Raw genomic sequence first — 18,597 nt, forward strand, 5'->3', positions numbered from 1 at the left:
CTGGGCACCCTGGTGGCCTCACCACCCTAATCTCATTACCTACTTTTTCTCAAGTTTTACTACTTTCATGTGTGTGAGAAAGATAACATAGTATAGTGTTTGGGAATCTACAGCGGAAGGATAAAGGAATGTTATTTTAACGCTGAGAGATTAGGAGAGAAGTGAATTAGCTGCTTAACGGTTACTGGATGGGGAAGAATTAGTCAGTGTTTGTGGCAGCTCTGGTGAGCCCAGTGCCTGAGTCACAAGAGCTGTGAACTGAGGCTGCTGAGTGATAAGACACGACAAAGAGTTCACAAGTCTAAGCGAGGAATTGGGTGTCAAACCCTTGTTGCTGGAGATGTGTGGGTAACAGGGGACTGCCCTTCCTTTCCTGTCTCCAGCAGGTTTTTCACAGGAACAAATGCGCCACAATTGCCAACTTGTGCTGGGGCAATGTGGGTGGCTGCAGAGCTGCTCTGGGTGGTCAGAGCAGTGATGAGGGCACAGAAGATGAGCAGCTCATTGTACAGCATGTGAGAGGTGCGCTGAAAATGTCAGACTGCTCAGCCCTGCCATGCTGGTCGTGCCCAGGGACTGAGCTTTGTCACCTGTGAGATCTGTGAAATGGAAACTGCTGAGGGAACCTCATCAGCAAGAGAGGCCGTGCACACACATAACCCTACCACTCTGAGTTTCGTGAAAACGGTGAGACTTGTTCCAAAGTCTTGCTTAATTTTTACCAGGGTAATGAAATTAACTTATTGGATTGGTTTAATTAATTTTTAGAGCATAAACGAATTTACAGAATTGAATTTCCAATACTGAAGTGCCAAGTTATGCTTGCACCTGTCTTGTCTGGAAAAACTGCTTGGTTTGAATTCATTAATTTCAGAGCTGCAGAAAGAATTTGGTGTGAATGGATCTGGTTCGTCTTGCAGTGATAGGCATGTGTTGTATAAATTCCATCCAGTCCAGTATTGAATTTGCAAGGATTAAAGTTCTTCAGGCTGCTTCCTGGCTCCAGAGGTTACATTCAAAAATTTAGGTTTGTATTGCAATATGTGCGCAGAGAAGTGAAATCAAAAATTTGCCCTTCCAAAGGAAAAATGCTGTGAGCAGTATAGAAAGCTTTTTAGAGAAATATGCACATGAGGGTGACAGGCTCTTTCCTCCTGTGACCTCTTGAAGAAGGTTCTGCTTTCAAGGGACTGTGGGCAAGGCTGTACCACTTCCTCCTCAGCGGTGTTCTGGCTGCTTGCTCTCTGGTACTGGAGTTACTGCCCCTTGTGCAGTACCTCCCTGCTACTCAGGAGGTTACTGCGGGAGGGAGGGTTGGCATGGGCATTTGTTCAGGTCACCTTTGAACCTACAGCATCTGCTCCTGACCTGACGCTCCAGCTTACTTTGAGACAACTGAGTAAAGAGAAGATTCCTACACACATAATTAAGCAAAAGAGCAGGCAGAGATTAAGCAGTTTACAATTCAGAACTTTTCATGGGATTTTAACCTCAAGTGGTGCTGGCAAGGTCTGAATGAGTGTGGGTAGGCAGCCAGTGGTGTGAACTGCAGATCAGTCAGACAGGGCTAATGGGGTCCAGTCCTTTGTGCTGCCTCAGTAGCCTGTGTGAGGAAGGGAAGAGTTGCACAGTTCAGGATTTCTTCCTCTTCCAGCCAGGGATACAACTTAATGGTCTTGAATCTGCTTTGGCAGCCAGGAGACTGAGATTGCTCATAGTGCTGATGGAGCTAGCATGAGCTTTAAAGAATGGAAAACTAACAAACCCTACAGTCATTTTTAACAGATCTGGAAACACATTCAGGAATATATAATCTCATTGTGACCCTGCATTTGTATTTTTCTGTTACACCTGATTAGCTGCTACCTGAGTCCAAAATGCCACTGATGCTAAAAACATACAGCCTTGGGAAGTTACCACGGGCACTGCTGAGCATCTTCAGAGTCTGCAGCTGTGTTTTACTAATGCCTTTGATCTGAAGCTTTGTTTTCCTAACAGCTAATTTATTAGTGAGCAAATTGAGGCTTTTGCATATTAACAGACTTGCCAAGTATCACTTAGGGGCCAGAACAGAGGCTAATGGAATGATAAAGTCTCTCCTCCACACCCAAAAAACTGCCCCTCTTATAAAGTCAATTTAATTATTCTCTAGGATGGAATGTACAAGATGCATAGTGTATTGCAATATCAAAAGAGTTCAGTTAATTTACCTCCCTTAACCTCTGTGCGACCCTGTTCTGGGGACTTGAGGATTGTCACTCCTCTTGCTATTGGCTCAACATCTGCCGTGTTAATCCACACATTCAGAGGATGCATTCGCTGCTCGGCACTCCCGCTATTGCTGACACTTTGAGCTGAGAAGAAATCCGTGTCAGGCTCCTTTCCCTGGAAGCAGGGTTCTGCATTCCCAGCAGCGGCAAGCAGTGCTGTAACCTCTTTCCTTCCGAGCCAGCACAGCCAGCACCTGTCAGAGACATTGCCTGTACACAGGAGCCGCTGTGCAGCCCTTTGTTCCTGGCTAGTGGGTTATTTCCAGCTGGTCGTTAGTCATTGCTGTGGGAGGAAAAGCAGAATTGTTGCAGTGCTTAATAGACCTCGGTGACATGTGAGGTGCTGTGTGGCACATCGCCGTGTTCTGCCCACAGCAGCTTGTAGGGTGCAGGGAGCTCTGCTGGCCTTCCTGGGAAATCCCAGCTCCTCAGACAGCAGAAGCTTGGCAGAAACTGGAGTGACCTTTGTGCCAGTGACTCTGTTGGGAATTTTCTTAGCCTGCATGTAACCTGTATGGGCGTTGCAGCTGGATATTGCTGCGGACAGCTCAGCTGAATTGACAGCTAGTTTCTTCAAATATGTCCTGCAGAGAAGATTTAACTTATGTTACTGAATGGAAATCCTTCTGTGGGGAATATTGAAAGAAAACTGGCACACACACTCTTTAAAAAGACATTTTTGGGGAGCCTGAGGGTTTGGGTTTTATTTTAAAAAGTCTGATGTACTAGTTTATTTCTGTTTTAAACATGCTTTTAAGTGGGAAACCTACACTGTCTTTTACCACGGGAAACGAACAGTTCGGTCGCCTCCTTAAAGCCCATTCTGCACAAACCTATGCCCGTGCTTGGGATTTCAGAGCGGGAGAGCTGCTCAGAGCGGCTGTCGGGGCAGTGTGGACGGGAAGGTGTCTCCATGGGGGTCACTCTGCGAGGCCTTTCCCTAAATGATGTGCCTGAGCCTTGGGTGTCTCCTTTGAGGCTGTGTAGCGCACACTAAGACACAAACTGGCTCCAGAGTGCAGTGTGGGATCCAGCTACATCCATCCTGCCAGCATCTCCTTCCAGCCCTGGGGCTTGCACAGCTCACACATCACACGGGGACTCATGGGGAACTGTGGATGCTTCACACGGCCGTGAGTGGAGCCCCTCCTCTGCTAGGAGAAGGAGTAATCCTGGGTAACACGTCTGCTTACTGCTGCACCTCCATCCTAAATAATTTTAAAAGCATGATGTCAGTAAGATGAAAACTCCGATTTGATGATTAAGTTTCCATTCCAGACCTGCAGTCCCCAGCAGGGTCTTGTGAAGCACCACTGATGTGTACCAATTCTTCATGCAGTTACATGCTCTTCTGGGCCAGAGACAGCCCCTGCACGTTCTGGTTCACATGTGAATTTCTGGCTATTACTGTGCTGTGATGAATGTTCTGTCTGAGCAGATATCTGACTGATTCCCTAACAGATTCTGCAGCACGGGCTTTTTCAGAGGCTGAGGGGAGATGCCTTCCAAGTTAGACAGTGTTGAACTCAATCTGTGAAGTCAGCCATGGGGAATCCAGGCTTCACTTGAAACCCAGCTCTTTGGCATTAAATCACAGAGATATTTTAAAGTGAAACTGGGAACATTGTGCAACTCTGCAGAAAGTGAAGTCCAGAACAAACTCCAGGTTTAAATTTTCTCACTGTTTTTCTGCAATTTAGTGATTTGTTTGTTCTATATCCATGGCTACATGGCTGCAGACATTATCATCAAATGTGGCTCCTATGAAATACTTGCAGCCGTGGCAATAATTCGAGGCTCGTCGGTCTGGGCTGTGGATGCCAATCCTCTGGCTAGGTTGTCCTGTTCTCTAGAGCTGCCCCTCCAGCGTGCCTCACCCTGGGCTGGAGGGAATCCCTTCAGCAGGGACAGGGATTTCACTGAGCTGCAAAACAGTGAAGTCAGAGCTCTGCCTGTGATTTGTCAGGTGTGTGGTGTGTAAGGGCTGTGATACACAGCCTCCAGGGGACCAACAGTATGTGCTGCGTGGCTCCTGCATGGGGATGACAGTATTTCATCTGTTCAATCAGTTTTTTGTGGGGTACATTGGTAGGTGGAAGTGAGCGTTAGGGAGGTGCCAGTTGTCCCAAATTCTTGGTTTTCCTTACCCAGCGATCTCCCAGTGTTTCATGTCTTAGGAGAGTGTGGAGGTGTCAGTCACTGTCTCTGCTGACCTGGTTCTTCTTTTTGACCTGGATGCGCTGTGAGCTGGAGCTGTTTTGGATAAGAAGTGACAGCTGAGGGAAGAGGGAGCAACAGCTCAACAGCCCTGTACCAACCTGAACCACACTCACACAGCAAACCATTTGTGGATTAGTGGGATTCAGTTTAGTGTGAAATATGTCAGAGCAAAGATCTTGCAGTGTCGGTACTGAGTTTTTGTTGCAGTTTTGAAGCATTTACAGGAGTGTTTCATGCTGCTCCCCCATGATCTTGCTCAAGCTGATTATGAAACAGTGACCTTGTGGGTGGTTAGCTCAGGAAATGGGGCTCCCTCTGCTCTGGCCCAGCTCCCTGTGCATGCAGCAGCTTCCCTGTGAGGCTGCAGCAGGCTCTGGTGCTGGTGTCAGCTCAATTTCCTCCTCCGAAGAGCACACCAGGGCCTAGATCTCAAACACTGGCACTGAATCAGCTCTTGGAAGAACCTAGAGCAGGAGTGCAAGAGGACAGGAGAGGGATGCCAAGACTACAGAAGCAGGAGACAGTAACTGCCCGGGCTGTGCTTGGGCAGGACCGCAGCTTCCAGCACTGCTTCCCTCAGCCAGCAGAAAGGAAGGAGCCCTTAATGCTGGACACCACTGTTAGCCTTTTTCTGTAAATATTTCTGGGCCATCTGCACATCTGCCTGGGGAGAAACTAGCCATGCTCCAGACAGAAAGAGAAGCAGGTGAACAAACCTGAGATGAGCATGCTGAGATTCCATGGAGCCCAGGTCGTGCTGCCTGGGAACAGGAGGTTTGGGATTAGTTAATAAAGAATGGGGATCTAGGCCTTCAGCCAGACACTGACAAGAGCTCTGGAAGTAGCTCTTTTGAGTTGAGCAAGTGAAAGGATGGAAAAATAATATACTGAATGCAGGTAAATCTGCATCTTGTGATAAGATCAAATGCAGGCCTTTATTCTATGACTTGTATGGCATTTGATGTGTCCTACAGAAAGTCTGACTGTGAAGTCAGACTGCATTGGGGAAGCTGTGTCCTTTGGACTAACAAAGTTATGATTAAAACAACAGCAGCTCAGGATTTTGCTTGCCTTTGACATTTGAGACTTTACCATGCTCTTGGATTATATTTTTCAGGATTTTTCTCTGCAGCTTTGAGACAGGGGAGCTTAATTAAAACCTGAAATGAAAGGTCACTCCAGCCTTTATTTCAAATTAAAATCCCCCACAACATGTTGCCTCTCATACAAGTACTGGCTATGAGTCCCTGGGAGCAAGCGGGCTGTGCTGTTTGTATTCCAGCTGAGGTTGCCAGTTAGATCTGACAGTGTTTTGCACCAATTCTGGGCACACAGACAGCTGGCACAGTGCAGCTGAGTTCCTGTTTTACACATGTGTTCTGCTCTGCCCTTCAGATCTGGGAGCTGCTGGATCCAGCTGCATTCCTGCAGTGGCAGTGCTTTGGAGCAGGAGCCCCATGGCAAAGTCATGGCCTCACTGGAGAGAAGCTGTGAGAGCTGACAGGCATCTCACCTCTGCAGAGCTGCACAGCAGTGCCACGGAGCACAGAGCCTCTGGAGTCCTGCTGCAGGGAGAGAGGGTCGGTGCTGCAGGGAGAGAGGGTCAGTGCTGCAGGGAGAGAGGGTCAGTGCTGCAGGGAGAGAGGGTCAGTGCTGCAGGGAGAGAGGGTCGGTGCTGCAGGGAGAGAGGGTCAGTGCTGCAGGGAGAGAGGGTCGGTGCTGCAGGGAGAGAGGGTCAGTGCTGCAGGGAGAGAGGGTCAGTGCTGCAGGGAGAGAGGGTCGGTGCTGCAGGGAGAGAGGGTCAGTGCTGCAGAGTGCCAGGGTCAGTGCATGAGAAACCAGTGCCAAACCAGTGCCAACACAAATTAGTGCAGCTTTTTTTCCTCCGGAAGGCAGTTGTGGCTATACTTAGAAGATGCTGGGACATTCCTGCTCCTGTCTAAAGGGAAGGATTCAATGCAGCTCACTGAGTGGCATCACGACAGGAGCTGGCCCATGCCAGCAGTGGGGGCTGATGCACAGCTCTGCTGGACAGACCCACGGTGTTTTGGGGGCTGCAGGAGCAGACCTTGGGCTGCTGCTCTGCCACCTCCACATTCCACAGGGCCGTGAGGGCAGCACAGTCAACACAGCATGAACTTAGAAAGGGGGAAGGAGAAATCAAACATCAGGGTGTAGCTGAACAATAGCAGGGCTGCTGTTTCTGTTGAAGCTCCAGTGACCACAGTGCTGTCATTGCAAGGGGCAGGAGGGACCTGCTCACACACAATTGGTTTTACTGGTGTTGAGAATTCTGGTTTTCTGGGCCTCCCTGATGTGTGAGCCTCCCCCTTATCGATAGCATATCTGTTATGTGACACTCATCTGTGCTCTGAGGCTCTGCCAGCACTGCCAGGCAGCTCGAAGCACACAGCAAATCTGCTTTAACTGCCTTGGAACAAAAGCCTAATGTAGTGTGCAAAATAGAGGGAGACAGAAAGGATAAAAATCAAATTAGATTCACTGTGCACACAAACTCTCAAACCCAAAGCACAGCGATGCTGGTCACAGAGGGAAGAAAACAGCATTAAAAACATGGCATAAAAGTGGATTGCTGTCTTTGCCTCACTCTGGGAGTGTCTCTGTGTCCTGCAGGCACAGCCAGGCTGAGATGCTGTGGTGGTTCTGTTTCCCTTCCCTGCCTGCCCCAGGCAGCTGTTTTGTCCCCATGGTGCTGACTGGAGGGGACAATCTGGTGCTGCCAGACCTCACTCCCTGCAGGGCAGCCCCACAGCTGAGCCCGAGCTGCAGTGAGCAAAAGGTTCAGCATTGCCTGTGAGCTGCAGCAGCATCCCTGTCCTCCAGCTGAGGCAGGGCCTGGGGACCCTCCCAGGGCTGGCAGTCTGGGCTTGGCCATGAGGCACCTCACTGCTGCCAATGCAGCCCAAGCCCTCTGCAGATGCAGGACAGCTTGGCCAGGTCCGGATGTGCTGACACAGCTCGTGTCAGCAAAGTGCTCATGCTGCTTCAGCTGTTCTGGGAAGGTTCAACTGATGCTGCTCCAGTAAACAGCCTTCCTTCTCCAGGGAGGGTACACCTCCATCAGCAGGTCTCCCTGGCTTCAGGTGCTCCCTGCAGGGCTGTGCCCCCAGGTTACAGGCCAGAGCTGGCACAGAGCTTTGCACAGGGTGTTAAGTGAGCACTGCAGGAGTGTGAAGGCCTTAGTGCAACCCTGTTCACTCCCTTGCATGAGGGTGTTGTGCCAGTCCTCTCCTCTCCTCTCCTCTCCTCTCCTCTCCTCTCCTCTCCTCTCCTCTCCTCTCCTCTCCTCTCCTCTCCTCTCCTCTCCTCTCCTCAGGCCATTTCCCTCCTCTCTGCCCTTACACGCCTATAGCTGTGATTATCCCAACCTACTTTGCATTCAGTTGAGTTGGTGGAGGAAATCAGAAAATCCCCGCCTGCTGAATTAGTGCTGAAGCCAAGAGCCTGGGAAGTATGTGGAAGTGCTGGTGTTTTCCTGCGTGTGCCCAGGGGTGGATAATCCATGGGATGGACAGCGATGGGTGGTGCACTGACCCCATTTCAGTGTGCCTAGCCCGAGTTCCTGAGAAAAGCTAAAAGTCCCTGGGGGTGGGCTGCTAATAGTGACTGAGACCTGAGGTGACAAAACCCAAACTCAGTGTCTCGGTGCTGCTGTGGTGCTCAGGCCGGGTCACTGGGTCCCTGTGGCAAGGCTGTGCCGGTGTGAAGGGGCACTTAAAAACACCCCAAAACCTTCCACTTTTTCAAGAAATAACACTTTCATGCTGGAATTTGCAATGAAGTTATGAATGTGGCTGGAGCCCGGGGCTTCTCCAGGAAAAGGCCCCTTTGGCCAGCTGTATTCAGCTCTAATGAGAGAGCTGAATTCTCCCTGAAAGCTGTGTTTTCCATTTGGCCCCTTTTCCCTCATCAATCGCTGTCAGTTCAGACAGAGGCCCCACATGCAGCTTCCCTTGGGCCTGTGTGTGCCCGGGGCTGCTGGGGAGGACAGCCTGCCCTACTAAACTGCATCTCGAACAATAGCGCTTTGTGTGAGCACACAGTGCGAGCTCAGTTTCCCAGGCTTTTCCTTTTCTCCTGTCCCCTGTCCCGCTGGAAGCCCCCGGCAATGCGGGAGCGAGGGGGGCTGCTGGCACCGAACAAAGGGAGGGCTGGGCCCCTCTGCCCCGCTCCAGCTGCAGGTACTGGGTCATTTTCCTCAAGTACAACAGACTTGTCCTTCGAGCAAAAATGCGCAGCAGGGTGCAGGAGGGCTCCAGCCACTGCTGCAGCAGGTCTGCGGGCAAGCAGTGCCCTTGCTGCAGCCCTGGAGACGCGGTGATGGCACCAGGCGTGGCTTTGGTGGGCACAGAGTGCTGCGGTGCCCACTGCTCTGCCTCCGTGAGGGCTCCCGGCAACAGGCGACAGCGAGGCAGAGGGAGATGCTGGAGAGAGTGAAGCTTAAAAGGAATCACACTAGGCTGAATCTCTGCAACAGGTTGGTGGTGCCTCTTCACACAGGCAACACTGCAGAGCCATCCAGTCTGCACACAAGGGGATGTTCCTCTCTATCAGCAGCCATGAAAGTACCCCCAGAAGGAAGCAGGAATGCTAACTCCACTTACAGACGTGGAAATGGGGATGTGGGCAAGACCTTGGTGTCCCAGATGAGCCTGTTTCTGCCCCGTGGGCCATGCCCACCTGCCTGCCCTTCGTGCTGCCCCTCGTGCCGCCGGGGGCTCGGGGTGCTGCTGGAAGCGCTGGGCCTGGCGGGCACAGGCAGCAACAGGGGCTCGCCCTCACCTCTGTGCCCTGCTGGCAAACCCAGTCAAGCACCAGCTCAGGCGGACAGGCTGTGATGGGCAGGGACCCTGTTCTGGTGCAGGGATGTTCGGGGCCATGGTGGCCAGGCTTGCTGGTCCTGCTGGGCTGTGAAGGGGCCCTTCCACAGGGCACACAGCAAGAGCCCCTGCAGCTGCTTTCCAGCCTGCTCCTGCACTTAGGAGTTCTGCATCCCAAAAGGCCTAAAATTGCCGTTAGTGGGTTTCACACTGCAGATGGAGAGTTGGAGATTGTGTGTGATTAAATTAATCGGGAATAACAAACAGCAGAGACCCAACTATTGGAAAACACTGACAGCCCAGCCACCACTGACACTGGAGCTTCCTTGGCTTCAGCACGGCCAACTGCACACAGCTCTGTAGGGCAAACCTGAGGCTGCTGGCATCCTTACCCTGCAGCTGCTGCCTTCTGCTGCCCCACGGCCTGTCCTTCCTGAGCTGTTGTCCTCAGCTGTGCTGTTGGCCTCGTCCAGAAAGGCAGTGGTGGGGAAAGCTGTCTCTTATTTATAGCTGCACAGTCCCACGCAGTGCTGATCTGCAGGGTGCAGAGCCCCCAGTGATGGAAATGGATCAAGGAATAGATGTGTCTTGCATGTGACAAGAATGGGCTCAGTTCTACAGAAAAGAGTTGCCACCGTGTGATCTGCAGAGAGGAGCTGAGAACATCACTGTGTGTGTGACAGGTGTAATACCTGCAGGCTCTGGCCTTGTGTCCATAGTCATTGATACCTCAGGAAGCAATTGATTGGCCGCAAACAGTAATTCAGGGAGGGTAAAGAGATGTTGTTAAAAGAGCAGTAAGCTCCTCCTCTTGTGCAAGTTCTTTTTTTGGTCTGTTGCTACAGCAACTCTCTACCAAGAACAAAGATGACAGCAAGATATTAAATTTTGCAGCAACTCAATTGACTCCTGACTTCCCTTCTTTTTTTGCCTTTGGTAACTGAATCCTGCTGCACTAATTGTGTTAGATTTCAGATGGAAATCGTGTGACAAGAATTCCTGTGTTGCTCTTTCCTCCTTCCCCTCAGAAACCAATTAAATCAATTTATTTAAATCCAGTGGGTGATTATAAACACTGTATTTCTTGGCCTTATTTCTTTTGTATGTGAACATCATGTATTTTACCCGCAAATAATATTCCGTACCAAAACCCCCAAAGCCTTGATATTCTTTAAAAAGAAACAAACACTTCTTGGCAAGTACTGTTTCGGCAAAGTTCAACGTATGCCGGTGGCATAGACCAGAAATGTAAAATCTGAGTAACTGCAACAGAGGTCATCAGGATCTGAGAATGTTCAAATTGGTTTTAAAGCACTGCTACATTTCAGTTCTCCCTCCCCACAGCTTGTGTTTCTTGTGGGGCAGACCCCGAGGAGGCACAGAGGGTCTCTGGGGTCACGTCTGCACACGCAGACCTGGGTCCGGGGGAGCAGAGCCTGGCAAGGACCTGCCTCACGTCAGGGCCTGTCACCTTCAGGGCCTGTCACCTTCACCACAGGTTCTGTCACCTTCAGAGCCCCAGCCCTTGGCTCTGGAGGCCCAGAGCTCCTGCATGGGGACGGCCTTGGAGCAGGGCTCTGTCACTTTGTGTTTGTCACCTGCGTGTGCCAGGTACAGCAGGGCTGCTCCAGACAGGGCTGAGGGAGCTCCGCGCTGCAGGGAACAGGGGTGAGGGCAAGAAAGGCCAGTGGAGTTAGTCTGAGATGACAAAAAACATGACTGCTTCTGGCACTGGGATGAACTCCTGGGAGCACGTAACCAGGGGAGAACAGCACCATCCCAAGAGAGCAAAGCATGGGTCAGGTCATAACCAAACTGCAAATCCAGCTGCACCAAAGAGCAGAGGTTTGTACCCCACCTGGAAGAATATTGTGCCTGCGTGGTGAAGAGAAGATGGTGGCACCGTGCTGGATGGTGGAGCCGCAGCTCCCAGGAGTGCAGGGTGGGACATCCTCACCCCTGGGGAGGGAGAGAATGGGGAAATGGAGGCAGAGAGGAACAATAACATATGGAAAAACGGGGGGTGACTGATGCACTTGAATTATTGCATATTTAGCTTTCCTCTGAATCAGTGGGAGTATAATTAACAATCTGGTTCTGGCAGCTTCAGCTTCAGCACAGTGCGCACAGGAGGGATGGGCCCAAGAGGAGTCTGGGCCACCCTGGGCTTAGCAGAAATCAAAGCTCTGGAACGGCCCAACAGAGTAAACAGCTCCTGTTGCTTTTCCCGGAGAGCTATGTGCCAAAGCACTTCTTTGGGGGCTATGTAGCACAGGGCCAGGGGCTGCAAGGCACCCCATGGGCAAGGCTCAACCAGCCTCTGGGATTTCAGACTCACACCTTGGACACCAACAGCAAATGCCAGCGGTGTGCAGGGGATGCCCTTCCAAAGAGCCCGGGCGTGGATGCTGGGTGCCCACTCCCTAAAGCAGTGGCTCTCAAGCACCTCTGAAGTTGCTGCTTGCAGCAGGGAAGTGAAAGCACAGCTTTGACCAGAGTCTGGGCAATCTCCCTGAGGAGGGAGGCCGCAGATCTCTTACAGGAAACTGCTCACAAGAGCCTTTTCACTGTGATAAGCACCGTGCAGTGTGACCACGGCCTTGTGCAGTTACAACAGGTTCTGAGTAGCTTCTGACTCCAGTGCCTTTTACAGGACAATTAGAGCTACTGGGAAGAATTGCGGTTGCCTTGCCAAGTTGTTTATCATAATTCTTCATGCATTTATTCTCATTTCTTACGGGGACTTAAAATGGCAACAGTGGAAAAGGCTGGGATCAAGATGGGTGTGTATTTTAGAATGCTCCTTTTCTTCTCTGAATATCCATGGCCTCAAGATTACTACACAGGTATTTTCGGGAGATACCTTTCTACTTACAACTGAGTGGCTGGAGACCTGAATAAATAAAAATCAAAAGCAAACTTCTCCGATGCTTTACCTGAAAAACAACATGTATTTCCACATACAGAAATCTTTGGCTGCAGTTATTTTGGGAGCAAAGGCAGGACCCATTGATACAGCTCTGTCAGTGCCAAGCTACAACTGCACTTCACTACAGAGATAAAAAAGGGAACAGAGTGAGAAGTAGTTCTCTGTTAATATGACAAGGTAACAGCACTTTGCTGGCAGGAAAGAAGATGTAAGGTTCAAAAAACAAAGGTGATGTAGTGCAGCACCAACAGCTGCTGTGTTACGTGTCTCCAACTCGTTTACTCTCACACTGGAAAAGGAGTGCATGGAAGCCTTTCCCCAGCAGTCCAGCGTGCTGTGTCAGAGCCATGCCGCTCCCACAGAGGGGACAGCCAGCAGGACTGGCTCCTGCTGCCCCAGCTCATATGGATTTTATTCCCCTGCTGACCCTGCTGCAGCTGAGTGCTCTTTGCACGGGCAATCTCTGCCAGTGTGGCTGGTTCACTGCAGGCCTGATGAGCCTGAGGCAGAGCCCACACCTCCTTGGGGCCCTCGAGCCTGGACCGGAATAGTTTCCATCACCAAGTAGAGGTTTACAGCAACTTCCCAGAGAGGCTGCAGGGGGTTTAGCCACATATCAATGGCCAAAGTCATGCCCCTTCCCCAGCTTCTTCAGCCCAAGGAATGGCACAAGGGATTCTGCCTTTCAGAGACCCCAGGAAGGCAGAGAGACCAAGGGAGAGTTGGGGGTCATGTCACAGGCTGCCTTACTCTGGGATGAGTAACTTGGTGCAGTGCTGCAGCTCTGGCACTTGTGTAAGGTTGTGAAGGGTTTCATCAAACAGCTTGGTGTCCATGTCATCTGTGGCTTGGTGTGGCCTCTGGCCTGGCTCCAGCCTTCTCTGGCAAAGCTTCACTGGTGTGAGAGTGGGGATGATGGATATTCTGTCTCTGAAAGTATTCAAGACTGGGCAGTGCTTGGAGCAATCTGGTCTAAGGAAGGTGTCCCTGCCCATGGCAGGGGGTTGGAGTGAGATGAGCCTCAAAGTCCCTTCCAACCCAAAACAGTCTGTGAATCCATGACCAGAGGGTCTGCCCAGCTCATGGTGACATAGATGAGTGTCCCTGGAAGCAGCAGGTCAATACTCTGCTGAGGCTGCTGTGTGTGTGTTCAGCACATCATGAAACACTTACAGATTGAAGCTGGAAGCAAAGAGTGCAAGACAGCTTCTGCTTAAAAATTTTTCCTTAATTTAGGAATTGCTTTAAGCCAACATTACCTCTGCTTCCTGAGCACACACAAGGCTACTGCCCTGGAAATAATCTGCATTAGCCTTACTGGAGTGACCACGTTGCCATAGCTACTGTTGGTTTCTCTATATACCTCAAGCTTGAAGTGTTTATTATGATTAAATCCCATCCCGTCCCATTCCTCATTAAAAAATTCTGGGTTGAGAGTGTCACAAAGTGAATTACAATGTAATCCTTCCTTTTAATAAGCTATTTCAAATAGAAATTCCACAAAGTATCTTAGACATTGATATTTATTAAAGATCATTAATTCATGATTGGATTATTTTTCTTCAGCTATTGCTGCTTCTTTATTCTTTATGATATCCGAGTAGCAGAAACCCCTGGTGCTGTTGGATCATTTCGTGACTAGGATTTTTCTTTCGCCACTATTTTTCGGACCACTCTGAGAAAAGATGCTTAACACTCTCAGACACTCAGCTTTGACCAAAGAGTTGCCCTCACAGGCTTGAACCAATTTGGCAAGAAAAATCAAAATCTATCTTATGGCAGAGGTGGTTATCAGGAACGCTGGTCCTTGCTCTCTGAATCCCTGTGAGTGTTGCAAGGAGAAGTGACTGCTGCTAGGATGAATCCTTTATCAAATGGCCTGTGCTTCTGTTTCCTTGCTTAGTTTGGTTTGTTTTTCCTTTGTGGAGAGCGAACTCAGAACCATAGCGTCCCTCCAGGGTGTTGTTGGCTGTGAAGGAACACAACATCATCATCCCTGAACTTTTCTGGTCATTGTAAATTGGCTTTTCCTTGCTTTGGGAGATGACACACCACTGGTGTACAGCAATCATTTCACAGCCCAGGCACCTTCTCCAGAGACCTGGTGTTCCTGGAGGATCGTTCTTTGATGCCTCTTGACTCTCCTTAGTGTTGCCTTTCCAGCCCTGCCCCAAGTACAGCTTAGAGCAGTCGCACACAGGATCCCTCCCAGCCCAGCCCCTTCCCAGATCCATGGCAGGGGATGCAGCAGCTCACCCGAGGGACTGGTACATGCTCTGTGGCTGCTCCTGCCCTGCCACAAAACATTGACCCATGCTCACAGCCACTGTTCCTGCACCTTCCCTGTGGTCCCTGTCCTCTGCCTCTCTCTGTGCCCAGCGTGGGTCTAGCACAGCTTCTGCTTTCCCTGAGACTCCGAGCCCTTAGGCCACCAGGAGCTGGAGCAACACTGCTCAGCCCCGAGCCTGTGCCTCACGTTCTGTTGTGGCTGCGTTTCCCTGGAAGGGTCGCTTTTCCTCCCTCCTCCCAGGCCTTTCCACAGCCACTGAGATGCAGAATGCTCCTCTGTGTTGCCTGCTTGCACTAGGTAAATTATTTGTGTAATGAGCTTGGGGTTATTTTTCAAAGTTGTCAGAGTAACTGTGAATCATCAAATCTCCCTGAATTCACTCCTCACAAGACACCGATAAAAGCGCCCATTGTGTGGAGCAGCGATGGGAGCGGAGCCGGGGCGGACAGAGGACCCGCTCAGTGGATTGCGGATCTGCAGAGAACGAGGCCGCGCATCGCCTGTCCGAGGGCGATGGACGGGTCCGCAGCGCTCAGCCGGGACCCTGACAGAGCGCCTTCACCGCTGATGTTGCTCCTGCTGGAACGAACACTTTCTCCTTTTTTCCTTAGTTTTGACAAGCAGTGACAAATCTGCTGCAGTGCACCCGCGCTGTCCAGCGGTGCCCGGACGGTGCCGGAGCCCCGGGCTGCGGAGGGGCCGCTGCGGGAGGGGGAACACGCGGGGACAGCGACACGTCCCGCAGCGGGGGGACACGGCGGGGACACGGCGGGGACATGGGGCGCTCCGCAGCCCGCGGTGCCCGAGCACGGCGGGGCTGCCCGGCGCGGGGGGCGCGGCCGAGCCGAGCCGATCCGAGCCGTGCGGGACCGTGCGGGGCCGGGGGGCGCGGCCGAGCCGAGCTGTGCGGGACCGTGCGGGGCCGGGCCGATCCGAGCCGTGCGGAGCCGGGGGGCGCGGCCGAGCCGAGCCGATCCGAGCCGTGCGGAGCCGGGGGGCGCGGCCGAGCCGATCCGAGCCGTGCGGGGCCGGGGCGGGGCCGGGGGGCGCGGCCGAGCCGAGCCGAGCCGTGCGGGGCCGGGGGGCGCGGCCGAGCCGAGCCGAGCCGTGCGGGACCGTGCGGGGCTGGGGGGCGCGGCCGAGCCGATCCGAGCCGTGCGGGGCCGGGGCGGGGCCGGGGCGGGGAAGGGGCTCCGGAGCGCCCGCCCCGCGCGCAACCTGAGCGCAGGAGCGGCGCCAGGGCCCCGCCTCGGCCGGCGGCGGGAGCGGCTGCGCTCGGCTCGGCTCGGCTCGGCTCGGCTGCGCCCTGCCCGGCTCTGCCCGGCCGCGCTCCGCTCCCGGCGGCGCTGCGCGGGGTCCCCGCGGTGTCCCGGCGCCGCCAATGCCGGCGGCCGCTGGCGGCGGCGGGGCCGCGGCCGGGTGAGGCGGCGGAGCGCGGCGGTGCCGGCGGGGCCCGCGCCCTCCCGCACGATGTCAGCGCAGGGCAAGTTCAAGAAGGACAAAGAGATCATCGCCGACTACGAGGCGCAGGTCAAAGGTGCGGAGCGCGGGCGCGGCGGGGCCGCCTTTGTGTGCGGGGCGGGGCGGGGACGGGCCGGCTCCGGCTCCGGCTCCGGCTCCGGCCGCGGGGCTGCACCGCCGCCCCTCCCGCGCTGCGGCAGCGCCGGGCGCGGAGCCGCGGCCCCGCCGAGCCCGCCGGGGAGCCCTGCCCGGCCCGGCCCTGCCGTGCGCAGCGGCGGAGATGGGCAGCGGTCGTGCCGCCCTCCGGGGCAGCGCCCCGCGCCCGCCGGGCGGCGGTGGCTGTGCGGGGTCAGGAGCGCTGCCCGCGGCCCCCGGTGCCGAGGGCATCGATCCCGCCGTCCTTATGTAAGGAAGGTCGCCTCCGTGCTCCGGCCCCTCGCCTCCAGGCCCGCAGTCATTATTATGCAAGTGCCGGTAGTGGTGCGGGGTGCGGAGCTGTGCGGCAATCGCTGCGTTCCTGAGTGTTGGAGATGAATAAAACTAGAGGTTTTATCTATTGAGACCGCTGAGCAGCAAGTGCAAGCCTCCCAGTTAATCTTGTTTCGAAGGAAAGTTGGTACCCTGTGACACATGGCAGCCCTGCAGCCCAGGGAAGGGCTGAGCAGGTTGGAGGCAGAGGGAAATGGGCCAGCGTAAGCTTGGCTATTGCACACCCAGGGATTCTCGCATTGGTACCACACTGTAGTAATGGGCATTGCTGGATAACTTAATAAATCAACTCCCTATTGCGATAATTGCTAATTCTGTTAGCTTCTGTTCCTTTTCCCACCTTCAGACAGAGGATACTCTTAGCTGCTTACTTCATGCCTTTCACTTGCATTGCCTCCTTCAGTCCCCCCACTATTATATAAAACCAGCTCCACTCTCCCTTTGCTCAGTTGTTTTATCTGGATATGTGTTCACCACTTCATTTTATTTAAGTCCAGGACATGGTTAGTTAAAAGTATAAAATAGCTTTTCTGTAGATTAACTTGTGCTTGTGCAAACTCGAGAGCTTCCATTTTTCTCCAGATCCGCGCTCAGCTGGGTGATGGCTGGGCTGCACAGGCTCTGCTTGGAAAAGTCTCTGCCCAACTGCGGCAGCGCGATGCCAGAGGGAGGGATTCTGGGGAAGGGGCTGGCTGTTGGTTTCGTGCCATTGTTTACTTTCGTGAATTTCAGTCTTTTGTAGCTGGCCTCGAAGAGTGACGGAACAGTCACAACACGCCCTGCTCTGTGCCAATTACCTTTCTGTTTGTGTGTAATTTGGGCAAATTGATGTTATTGCACCCTGCAGTTAAATAGATGAAATATTCTTTCAGTCTGTGTTATTGTTCGTTTTATGGGAGGGGATTTGCATTTATTCCTAGCGACTGTCCCACGGTTTCACATTATTCTCAAGGATGTCCTGGGCCCGGCGATTCCTGCTTCTCAAGTGTGCAGGGTGCAGAGGTGACACTGGAGGCAGGACTGGTTCTGAGCTGTTACAAAGCTTTGCTGTAGATGTCTCCAGCGTTTTTTCTGATTGTTGTTTGTGACTGGAGTACTCGTGGGCCATGATCATTCTTGGCCTGGCTTCTGTAGCCTCATGGTTTCCATATGTGAGGAGTTAATGCTGGAGTGTGTGAGGGTGTTACATTACACCACAGTGATCACGTTTTGGGCAGCTGTAATGCAGACAGTTTGCTGATGGGCCAGTAATAATTTCCTTGGTACTGTTCTGTGCATAATTACACATCCAGAAATGTCTGATTCCTGATACAGGGTACTCGGTCTGTGTTTTCAGCTGAATAAAGGCTAATTCTTATGTTGACAGGGTGTGCCTGTGCTGGAGCTGAGGAGAGCTGGGCAGTCACACCCCGCGGTCCGTGTGTGCTGCCTTTGGGGAGGTGGCAGCTCTGTCCCTGGACACACTGGGTCTGTCACAGCAGCAGGGTGGTCTCGGGGTGACCATGGTGAGATGCAGGGGCTCCAGTCCTCACAGCTGTGACTGGATAACCTTCACCTGCTGTCACCTCTCTGTGGGGACCAGGGTGGTCCTGATTTTCCCACCTGACTAAACTGTGGGAGGAAGAACCATCTGAGTTCAGAGGGATTGGTGCAGAGCTCTGCTGTGGCCTGTGCTTCCTCACTAAATAGGAGCAATGTGAACAAAGGTGGCTGAGCAGGCAGGACAGCAGCTGGTCATTGCATTTTAGGGACCCAGGGAGGGCTGGTGCCCGAGGATGCACTGCAGAAGGAGCGGGCTTTTTTGTGCTCAGCTGTGTGTTGAGTGTGCCAGCCCGACAGCTAAAGCTGTGATCATCTAAAGCTTCTCTGAGGCTGTGACTGTGGCCATGAACATCCACCTCCACTTGTGCAGTTTGGTCTCTCCTGGCTTTACTGAAGGATTGGATGTAGACTACCTCATTATCCCAGATATCCTGTTTATTTTCTTCAAGGACTGAGCCATTACACTGTTCATATCTAATGCCTTGCTACCCTCCTGGAGACAGATGCCCAAACCTCCTGAGAAAGACTAAATTGGAAGAGAAATAGGGATAAAGA

General features: G+C 52.7%; 1 protein-coding gene across 3 annotated transcripts in view; it reads left to right on the forward strand.

Annotated features, from left to right (window-relative positions):
• The first annotated feature begins 15,756 nt into the window (after nt 1-15,756).
• SRGAP3 (SLIT-ROBO Rho GTPase activating protein 3) overlaps nt 15,757-18,597 on the forward strand; it is a 70,986-nt gene continuing 68,145 nt past the window's right edge. For 2 of the 3 annotated variants that reach the window (XM_030283462.4, XM_030283463.4), the window contains exon 1: nt 15,760-16,087. In XM_030283462.4, the coding sequence (XP_030139322.2) occupies nt 16,021-16,087 (67 nt within the window). In that variant the 5' untranslated portion in view covers nt 15,760-16,020. Of the gene's footprint in view, nt 16,088-18,597 lie in introns of all 3 variants that reach the window. The other variant, XR_012057869.1, reaches the window with a different exon arrangement.

The sequence above is a fragment of the Taeniopygia guttata genome, chromosome 12 (assembly GCF_048771995.1).
Source record: "Taeniopygia guttata chromosome 12, bTaeGut7.mat, whole genome shotgun sequence".
Taxonomy (NCBI): domain Eukaryota; kingdom Metazoa; phylum Chordata; class Aves; order Passeriformes; family Estrildidae; genus Taeniopygia; species Taeniopygia guttata.